This window comes from Mus caroli, chromosome 15 (assembly GCF_900094665.2).
Source record: "Mus caroli chromosome 15, CAROLI_EIJ_v1.1, whole genome shotgun sequence".
NCBI lineage: Eukaryota > Metazoa > Chordata > Mammalia > Rodentia > Muridae > Mus > Mus caroli.
Genome location: NC_034584.1, coordinates 3,204,726 through 3,215,305, shown reverse-complemented (window position 1 = coordinate 3,215,305; position 10,580 = coordinate 3,204,726). Strand labels below are relative to the sequence as shown.

The 10,580-nt window shown below is 39.8% G+C and overlaps 1 protein-coding gene across 3 annotated transcripts in view; it reads right to left on the bottom strand.

Annotated features, from left to right (window-relative positions):
• Fyb1 (FYN binding protein 1) overlaps positions 1–10,580 on the bottom strand; it is a 136,457-nt gene that overhangs the window by 21,717 nt on the left and 104,160 nt on the right. For 2 of the 3 annotated variants that reach the window (XM_029470072.1, XM_029470074.1), the window contains exons 8-13: positions 8,758–8,917; positions 6,877–7,021; positions 4,871–4,893; positions 3,669–3,738; positions 2,534–2,671; positions 789–814 (exon numbers count right to left, since the gene is read on the bottom strand). In XM_029470072.1, coding sequence (XP_029325932.1) covers positions 789–814; positions 2,534–2,671; positions 3,669–3,738; positions 4,871–4,893; positions 6,877–7,021; positions 8,758–8,917 — 562 coding nt within the window. The remainder of the gene's footprint in view (positions 1–788; positions 815–2,533; positions 2,672–3,668; positions 3,739–4,870; positions 4,894–6,876; positions 7,022–8,757; positions 8,918–10,580) is intronic. The other variant, XM_029470073.1, reaches the window with a different exon arrangement.

Below are 10,580 nucleotides of genomic sequence, written 5' to 3'. Positions count from 1 at the left end.
AGAACATCCCTCCATGGCTTCTGCATCAGCTCCTGCTTTCTGACCTGCTTGAGTTCCAGTCCTGACTTCCTTGGTGATGAACATCAATGTGGAAAGTGTAAGCTGAATAAACCCTTTCCTCCCCAACTTGCTTCTTGGTCATGATGTTTGTGCAGGAATAGAAACCCTGTCTAAGACAGGTATCCATTACTTTCCACTTATCTCTATGCCACAGTGACTTTCAGATTAATTCTTTTGAAGCTACTTGTGTCGACTTGAATGAGATGTCTCTTATGTTCTCAGGCATTTGAGTTCAAGGCCAGCCTAGTCCCCAGTTGGTGATGCTGTTTGGGCTGGCTTTGCAGGTATGGCCTTGTTGATGTTTGTCACTGGAGGTGGCTTTGAGAGTTGAAGGCACATACCATTACCAGGTGTGAGATCTCAGCTTCCTGCTCGTTCACCATGCCTTCATCAAGGTGTTTCACAGTAATAGAAAAGCAGTACAGGGGTTGGTACCAAGGAGTAGGTAACTGCTGGGACAGGCCTGACCCTGCTGCTTTGGGGAGGGATATTAATGGTGTTTTATCACAACAAAAGAGAAGTATATAATACATGAATTTTATTTTTATGGTTGTGTTTCTATTGTTGGGTAGTTGGGCTCATCTAGGATAAAATTGTTTGTGTAATGTGATATGTTTATTATTTGGAGTCAGGACTTAAAGCAGGAATAGGGATGACATTCAATGCTTCCCTCTACCACATGTGTGAGAAATCATTTGTAAACTGCATAATTAGCTTTTACTACATACCCAGTTGCTTATGCTGAGAAGGGAGACTGAAAAAAAAAGAGAGAGAGAGGATATAGTTAAAATCAGAGTAATATGAACCTTGAACTTAATTCCTTTACATGAGGGAGATGTGAAAATATTCTAAAGTTGTGACATGGGTTAATCTGCTGACCACCATACCTTTCTTATCTTCCATTTGCCACTAACTTCTAGCCATCGATTTGGAATTTGTTGAGACTGGCTTTGAACTAGCTTGGTTGTTCAAAAAAGGTCAAGAATGAAGACGGTCATTTTATGTTGCCCACAGTTGCTAGGTCAATATCTTAGAGTTGCTCTAAAGTTTGAGCATGTCAGCACACCAGAGTAAGTTAAATGGACTTAGTATTTTAGAGCCCCATGCTATTCTTAAGCTTGGCCCAAACTGTTTATTTAAATTAAGGACTGAAATTACAGAGTCAAAAATCAGCAGCAGTCATTGGAACATGACCACATTTCTCCAGTGTGTCCTTATCTACACCAAACTGGAGAGTGATGAATAAGAAAGGAATGTACTCTTAAACTAGACAGTGAGAGCTGATGGGCAGGGGTGAGAGGGACGAACATCAGGTGGGTTTAGTTGTAGCAGAAGAGGAAGTTTTTTCTGAACTATGACAGTTAGTTAGCACACACACACATGCATTCACACAAGCATGAACACATTCGCATGCACGCAAGCAGACACACACACACACACACAGCAGACCCCCACCCCCACATGCTCACTCACTTCTGAAAGATTCATGTACAGCACAGGAATGACTGGTTAAAGTACGATATAAAGACATTCGCTCAAATAACCACGAATCAGAATTTGGTAGTGTGCACACAAGGCAGAAAAGAGACCTTCCTTTGGCACCAAGTGAAGGTTACATTTGAGCAATGTCGCTCAAGAGAAGACTTCTTGTTCTGTGTCCTCAACATGGTAAGTGTGCTGTTTATTGACTGCTCTTTGGTGCGTCACACAAAGGATAACATTAGGAAGGCTGTGTGAAAACAATGTATAAAGGTTTCAGTTAAATGTGAACACGCTGAAAAATGCAAAAACGGGAAGATTCATCTGCACATGGTTAAGATTCTTCAAAATAATATACATGGAATTTACACTAAGGGGCTGTTTTGAGGCTGAAAATTGTTTATGCATTAGTTATTCAGATTAACTTGAAATACTGAAAACAAATCTGTATATGCATATAATTTAAAAATAAATTACTATTGTAAAATTTTCAATTTTATATTTAGAAAAAAATTCTAAATTATGTCTTAGATTTTAACAAATTAAATTTTAATACAGAATATGGAGTTTTAAAAGTACTCAGTATAAAATACCATACAGTAAAATGGAGGCTTGCAATCAGAATAGTAAAGTTTTAGATGATTGTTCTGATGAGAGAGATCCTACTGGTGTGTATGTTCATGAATGACTGTGTGTGCTTGAGTTCTTAAAAGTGTGTGCATATGTGCACATGTGTGTGTATCTCTGGTATTTATGCAAGTTTGCAGGGCAAGTAGAGTGTACCTTAGAATTACACAATAATTTCAGAATAAGTGGGGTCCTCTAATGTAATTAACTACACTGTGAGATGAGTGTGTGATGATTAATGGAAAATGGCAGTTAAGTGGTGTAAGTTCAACAGGATTTCCTTATTGGTTATAGAATATTAGTAGCATTCAATTAAACCAATATTAGTGTAGTTATTGTGCACTGAAGGCAGTCAGTTGACTCTTACGATGAACCTTCATTATTGTCTGATTCAGAGACTTTAGGTTTCTCTCGAATGCTTTTCTTTCTGTCATCTTTTCCCTTTAACATCTTCAAAATCCCCCAGGACCATGCGTTAGTCTTCTCGTCAACCTGCGGCACGGATCTTGGGAGCATCAGGCATTGACAGAATGTAATAATCAGCAAACCGTGAAGACATTGTGTGGACATTCAGAGTTTAAGTAATTATACTATGCTGACCATAAATAATAGTAAATAGATCATTTTAGCCAATAATATGGTGCTGCTAAATTTATACATGCTGGTGAGTGAATATTTCTTTCGCCCAGCTAGTCATTTCTTAATTATTCAGTTAGATTTATTTAGGTTTCTAAAACACAAAGCTAGGACAAGTCAGCTAGAATTAAGTTTAAAATGTTGACTTGGAATTATTTATGACTACTGTAAAATACACACTAGATCTTAAATATGTTATTTTAAAATGGAAAGATTTATCAACTCAAAAGATTTTTTTATAAATTATAATTATAAAAATAAAGGCATTTATTATCAAGCAAAGGAATAAATATTCAATACCGGTTCTGCTATAAAATTACCACAGATCACAAAGGTCTCAATTTACTTGAAACAGAATCTCATCCTATAGCTCAGGTTATCTCCAGGTTTACTAAGCAGCTATGACTGGCCTTGAGCTCCTGGGTTCAAGTGATGCTTCTGCTAAGCCTCTGGAGTCCCAGAATTATAGGTATGAGCCCTGATGCCCAGCTATAATTATGTTATTATGCAGAAGACACCACAGCCATGTAACCAATAAACTCTAGAAATGGTTGTAAAAGTATTATTCATTAATAGATAAATGACTGTGAGATTCTTTAAAAAAAAAAGAGAAACATCCACATCACTGTAATTTTTCCTCTTTTCTTTCATTTTTTCTCATAAATGAGATTTTTCAATTTACTAGTTTGTTTACAGTATGACACAATTATCCTTTATGATTTACCCTTAATGACAATTAAACCTTCTCACAATTTTAGGACCGAAGAAGAACCATATTTTCTACTGTTTATACTATCTGGAGATGAACATTAAATTATCATATATGTGATATCATGGGGGAAAAGCAATTCAGTGATCATTCTTACCCATCATCATCGTCTTCCTCTTCTATTCCATCATAGATCTCGTCGTCTGTTGGTGGCGGGGGGAACATCCCTTCATTCGGATTAGGAAGGAAATCTTTTGTCAGTTGTACAACCTGATCACATACAGGCCACTCTGATTTTGATACCAATTCTCTCCCATTTGACTGCGGAAAGCATCCCTTTTTCGTATTAGCCATTTAAGTGGAAAACTTTGCATTTCTCACTATCAGTTCCTAAATCAGTTGCTTTATTGATTGTTTTAAAGCATGTTAGGGCCAAAGCCATCATAAAGAAATGAGGGATGATGGGCACTCCGGATCTGATGTAAAACGCATGGGTGAGAATTAATATGAGAAAACATAGATCTCCCACGCTCATGGATTGGCAGGATTAATATAGTAAAAATGGCTATCTTGCCGAAAGCAATATACAGATTCAATGCAATCCCCATCAAAATTCCAACTCAATTCTTCACAGAGTTAGAAAGGGCAATTTGCAAATTTATCTGGAATAACAAAAAAACCTAGGATAGCAGAAAGTATTCTCAACAATAAAAGAACTTCTGGGGGAACCACCATGCCTGACATTAAGCCGCACGACAGAGCAATGGCGATAAAAACCGTGTGGCGCTGGGGAGGCTTAGGTGCACTCAGACAGTGTGCAGAAAGCAAGACTATCCCGGGCACTCTGAGACTGGAGTCACACGAGGATCCACAGCAAACGTGGGAGACAGAAGTGACTGAGTCACAGTCACTTGGTGACCAAGTCTAGAATCTGGGTCATAGACTCCAAGTACTTTCCCTCCTGAAGATCCCGCTGAGTGTTTAACTTCTGGTTCCTATACAGATCTATAAAATGATGTATGTATATATGACAAGAAAGCAGAAGAGAAATTATCTAGGGGAGCAAAGGTAGGAAGTAAGGGGAGGGGGAAGAGGAAGAGGAAGAGGAAGAGGAAGAGGAAGAGGAAGAGGAAGAGGAAGAAAGGTACGGGTTGGGAGGATATGGTAAAGTTCATTATATGCTTACACAGAAATCTTCTTGTGGCACAATGGCTGTACCAATAAAATGATATTTAAAATACTTGATTTGATGTACAGAAATATAAAAAAAACTCCTCTTTACAGTTAGCAAACTACAGTGTTTTCTCATTAACATTTTCAAACATGTTCAAGACTACAAACAGAAAGCTTGTGTCTCACCTCCACTTCCGCTCTGACCGTGGCTAGGAACGAAACAAAAAAGAAATGTGTTAATGAATGAATTATTTGGTTTCCAAGAATAGAAATTCAAACACTGAGCAGACTGTAAATATTAACATTCTACTTAAAACTAGGATGAAATACAGGAAGAGCAAGAAGAACGTTAAGTGTAGTAGATCAGAAGGGACAGGGCAACAATGTAACCAATTAGCAGGAAACAGTGGGCTCTAGTATCCTAGTTCATGACACTGAAGGCTGCTTTCTTTCAATAAACTTCCCATTAGGCAGTTTTCAATCATTACACATTATATTTAAAATTACTTTAAAAGTCACCCTGTGTTATTTTAGGAGTCAATTAGGACAATTATCGTTTCATCAGTTATATCCATTTTCAGTATCTTAGACCCACCATATCTAACTCTTAATCTAATATCATTACAGTCTTGTTTTAAGAGAAAATAAAATGAGCTGATCTCTTGATAGGACTTTTATCTCTCAAAACCCAGGTCGGTTTTGTTTTTTACTTTTATTTTATTTTTTACCTAACAGTCAAGAATTTCTATTTTAGCTTTTATAGTCAGGTACTCTGGCCTGTGTCGCCCTGTGTGAACCAAGTGTGGGCACTGGAAAAATGTAAGACGTCTGCTTGTACAATTTTGTCATTTTGCAGGAAGGAATCTGGGATTCCGGGGGTTTAACTCCTCTTGAACCTAGCTATGTGCTGACCCCATTTTGGTCTTTGTACCAGCAGCAGGCACAAACGTGATGTTATCTTCATGCAGGACAACTGTACCCTGGTTCTCAACTTGAACATTCCTTTTATAATCCAGTGGAAGGAACTAGTCTGATACAGACCACTGGATAATTAATAAAGGCACACTGCTCTCAATGGAACTTTGTAGAATGGCATGGTACATCACCCTCTAGAAACTGTTGTCACACTGTCTCTAGCAGTCGCCGTCATATCTATTTTCTCTGCCCCTCCCCTGAAAGAGGCAGTTCTTAGAACTGTGTTCTGGATAACTGATGCTCCTGGAGAGTGTCTCCCCTTGGAGAGTCTCACAGCTAAAGCCTCAGGAGTATCACACGATAGGAGCAGAGCTCCTACACGCTCATTTCATCTATAGGGTGAATTTATTTATATTTGTATGTGGTATATACAATTCCTTGATCTCAGACTGGAACTTCCAAAATACCAGTTACACAAACCTTTCCTCTTTATAAGTCAAAGGTCTCAAGTATTTCAGTGTAGCCTTGAGAAACTCCCATGCTGACACGTGGGAGAATATGCCTTTATTTGCCTCTCCAAATAGGACACTTCGGTTTTGTTCCTCTGCTCCGTGAAAGTGTGTTTATTTTTCTAGGAGAAAATGCCACTCTAATGTAGTGGAGTAATTAGGAGTAATTAGACACTGGAAAGTTGGATTTTTATGGAATGTCTATGGATTATAGAAGATTGAGATCTGATTTATTTTAGGCCTATACTAGAGTTGTAGTGTAAGCCATTCTCTTTCTTGTTATATTTTTACACAATGACACGAAATGTATTTAGACTCAGAGATTTAAGGGTGAAAAAGTGTGTGTGTGTGTGTGTGTGAGAGAGTGTGTGTGTGTGTGTGTGCGCACGCACACACTCACACGCACATGTGTGGTATACTTTACCTCTTCTTCTTCATAGTTTCTCAAATCATACTAGTTTAGGCATGTCCCTAAGATTAACTCATAATGAACATCACAAGAGTGTTGTGTAGCAGACAACACATTTAACACAATTATACAACCCACTATGTTTCAAATAGCACATGATGTGTGTGGCCAACAAGTAAAAGAAGATAACGAGTTTCACAGGGCCCTGCAGTCACTCACACTGGGGTTGTTGTACACAGTGATTTAGTTTGGTGACTGAGAGCATTAGGTGACATGGAAGGTACAATTGTGGAATCCTGAAATACATGACGTCTGGCAAGGGGGCAGTAGTGTGCTCGCTGCCTGGGTGTGTCACACACCTGTTAGGGGCATCCTGCTCAGCCACATCATCATAGACCTCCTGGTCATCTTCAACAAGTCTTGGTGGGACAGCATTGAGGGAGTTCTTCTTCCGTTTCAGCGAATCATAGTCAATCTCCACGGCAGTTGTTTTAATATAACCATCTACCAAAGGGAGAAAGGGGTCCGGGCACCTGGAGCTTAGACACTTGAGAGTGTGTTTTGAAGCATCAATTGCTCACTTACTCTTAGAGATTTCTCTTCAGGGCTGGGAATGGAGCTTAACATGCCCAGAGCTCTGGATTTGGTCCCCTGGCTACGTATGTGCATACCTATGCATGAACACATGGGTACATCCAATGGTACTTCATTAAACATTAAAGGTCTCTTTGCTTGCCACCTGGCTTAAGGACCTTCTGTGGTTTTATATACTCTGTTAGAGACTTAACTTGTGACACTTTAAAGTGAGTCAAGATTCAATGTGAATGGGCTGGTGATATGGCTCAGTGGTTAAGAGCACCGACTACTCTTCCAAAGGTCCTGAGTTCAAATCCCAGCAACCACATGGTGGCTCACAACAATCCGTAATGAAATCTGATGCTCTCTTCTGGAGTGTCTGAAGACAGCTACAGTGTACTTACATATAATAAATAAATACATTTTAAAAAATTTAATGTGAAGATTTTAAAGTGCCTCGCAGGACACATTTCTTTTTTTTCCCCCCAACTGAAATGAAGAACATAATGACTTTTGTAAAAGTTTACATCACTCTTCACTAAAGAGAACTATACTTTTTTTCCCTCTCTGTTTATCCATAGCATATTCCTAATATGAGGCATAAAGGTCTGGAAGGATCCAATGCTAACTCAAAAGGGACTTATAGCTAGGCAGAGAAGGTACTACTATTCTTCATGGATACAGTATTAAAATAACCCCTGATGACTTATCATACATCATACATTGCATAGGTTTAGGCATCTTATAACTCTTATCCTAGAAGCTTCTGTTTATACATAGATACACATAGATAATGAACACGTAGACCCATGACTGGGAACAGTGCAGTGGATCAGAGACTAAAGAATGCCCAACCTTACATGGAAGGTATGTATAGTACCCCTCCTCCAAGGCTCGGGATATTGCAGAAGGACAGAAAGAGTTTAAGGACCAGAAAAAGGCAGACAATTAGAAGAAAACTGTCCTCCAGACAGAGCAGGACAACTGTACATACAAACTTATAGCAGTTGTGATACTATTCACAAGACCTGTCAAGACCTAGACAGATCAATCCCTACATGAGAGGGGAGTTGGGCATGAAGTTCCATTCCTAACCAACAAGTGACTGGCAACTGATAGTTATTGGAAAAGAACAAGTAAGTTTCCTCTAAGGCATAGCCCCTGGTGTAGACCACACTCCAGTGAAAAGACACACATCCAAGAATATTTGGGTAACATAAATTGCTATGGATCAGGGAGAAAGGGAGGGAAAAAGATACAAAGTTGGTTGAAAAGGAAAGAGAGTTTGAATCGGGGAAGAGCTGGGGAGGAAGGTGACTATGATCAAAACATGTTATATGAAGTTCTCAAATAAAACTAGCCAAAAATAATACAGAAAAAAATGAACACAGACACAGATACACACACACACACACACACACACACACAGACAGACAGACAGACACACACACAGACACACACACACACAGACACACACACACACACACACACACAGACACCCAATGGAGGGAAAGAAAGGGAGGGAGAGGGACAGAAGAAGGGAAGGAGAGAGGGAGAAAAAGGGAAAGGGAGAGAGGTAAGGAGGGAGGGAGAGAGGTGGGGGGGGGGAATAAGAAACTGACTAGCCCCGAAAGCCTCCAAGCCCTTGGAAAAGGTGAGCTCACATGACCCCCTTGCAGTCCTGCCCAGCCATTTTCCTTCTGGGTTGTCTGTGATGCGGATAATCTCAATGTCCTCTCCTTGTTTGAAGCTCAGCTCGTTCTTTCCTCCTTTGACATCGAAGCAGGCTTTTGCATGGTGGATGACTTGAATGGGGCCTGTGAGCTACAAGGTAGAAAACATAATGGAAAAACACTAAAAATGTAATCTCAAAAGACAATAATTCCACAACTGTCACTCCTGGTGTGTGCTCTTATTAAAGGGGTTAAGGCAGACACAGTGTCCCACAGCCAAACAGTAGGCTTACCTCAGGGGACCCTGTAGAAGGGGAGGAAGGATTGTAGGAACCAGGGGGATCAAGAACATCAAAGAAACCCCACAGAACCAACTACCCAGGGCTTACAGGGGCTCAGAGAGACTGAACTGACAATCAGGGGGTCTTACTAGTGGATCTAGTCAAAGAATAATACAGAAAAAATGAACACACACAGAGACACACACAGATACACACACAGACACACATAGAGACACACACAGACACACAAACACACATGCAGAGGGAAAGAGAGGGAGGGAGGTCTTGCTCTGACTCGTGGGTTTAACCTCTGCCCTCTGCATATATGTTACAGTTGTGTAAACTGGTCTTCTTGTGGCACTCCTAAGAGTGGGACCAGGGGCTATCCCTGACCCTTTTGAGTGCTTTTGAGACGCTTTTTTCCTTCCTGGGTTGCCTCATCCAGCCTTAATATGAAGAATGGTGCCTTACTATAACTTAATGCGTCATATTTTGTTGATATCCGTGGGAGTCCTGAACTTTTCTGAAGAGAAGTGGAGGTGGAGTGAAGGGGGGCAGGGCTAGGAGGGGGTGGGAGAAGGGAAGCTGCAACCGGGATGTAATTTATGAGGGAAGAATGAAGAAAAGATACAAAAGAGAAAGAGTTAAGCGCCAAGCCGCAGGGGTGGTGCAAGACCAACAGAGACCAGGAGAACAGGTGTGTGTGGTTCATCAGAGAGTGGTGGGGGTCTGATGAGCAGAAGACCTCTGGAACAAAGATCGAGTAAATGGGACCGCATATGTACTAATGCACACTAGCCCTTTCTCTCTTACATTCTTCCTTCCTCCCTCCCTCCCTCCCTCCTCCCCTCCCTCCTTCCCTCCCTCCCCCCCTTTGTTCCTGAATTCCTTTCTTTTGCCTGTTGAAATATAAACTTGTAGTAAATACTATCTGCTACAAATAAGATAGCAGTATATAAATAGCTTCAAAAATAGTAAACAAATACTAGGCAAAGTTTTCATAACTAATATTTGAATAGTATGATGATTTATTAATAGAATAATATATTTTAAGGCATGAGTCCTTAGATCCTAATTTTCTTTTCCTAAATGACTGTCTTTAATAGGGTGTCTCTCATCTTTTGACAAGTATGGATTGTGATTTTTTGGGGGGTGGGGAAGAGCGTGTTTCATTGAGCCTATGTTGTGAATTAGGTGACATATTAATTAATTAAAAGCATAAATTGATAGCCAACTATCATATCAACTATGGGATTTATTAGTAAGAGCAGACTCAAGTAGAAAGGTTTTGGGCTGAGCTGGCTTTATTATATAGTTGGACTCTGTAAACAATGTGTAATCTGAATATTTGACTAACAGATCTGCAGCTGCGTTGGGCTTGGATTCATGCAGTGTTCAGAGTATGAATTGGTTACTTGTTGACTCTTTTTTATGACTTCAGTGAAATACATAGTGCCATGCCAGTTTTTGAGGATGATTTCTTTTCTTTTTTCGTTTTTCTTTTCTTTTCTTTTCTTTTTTTTTTTTTGGTTT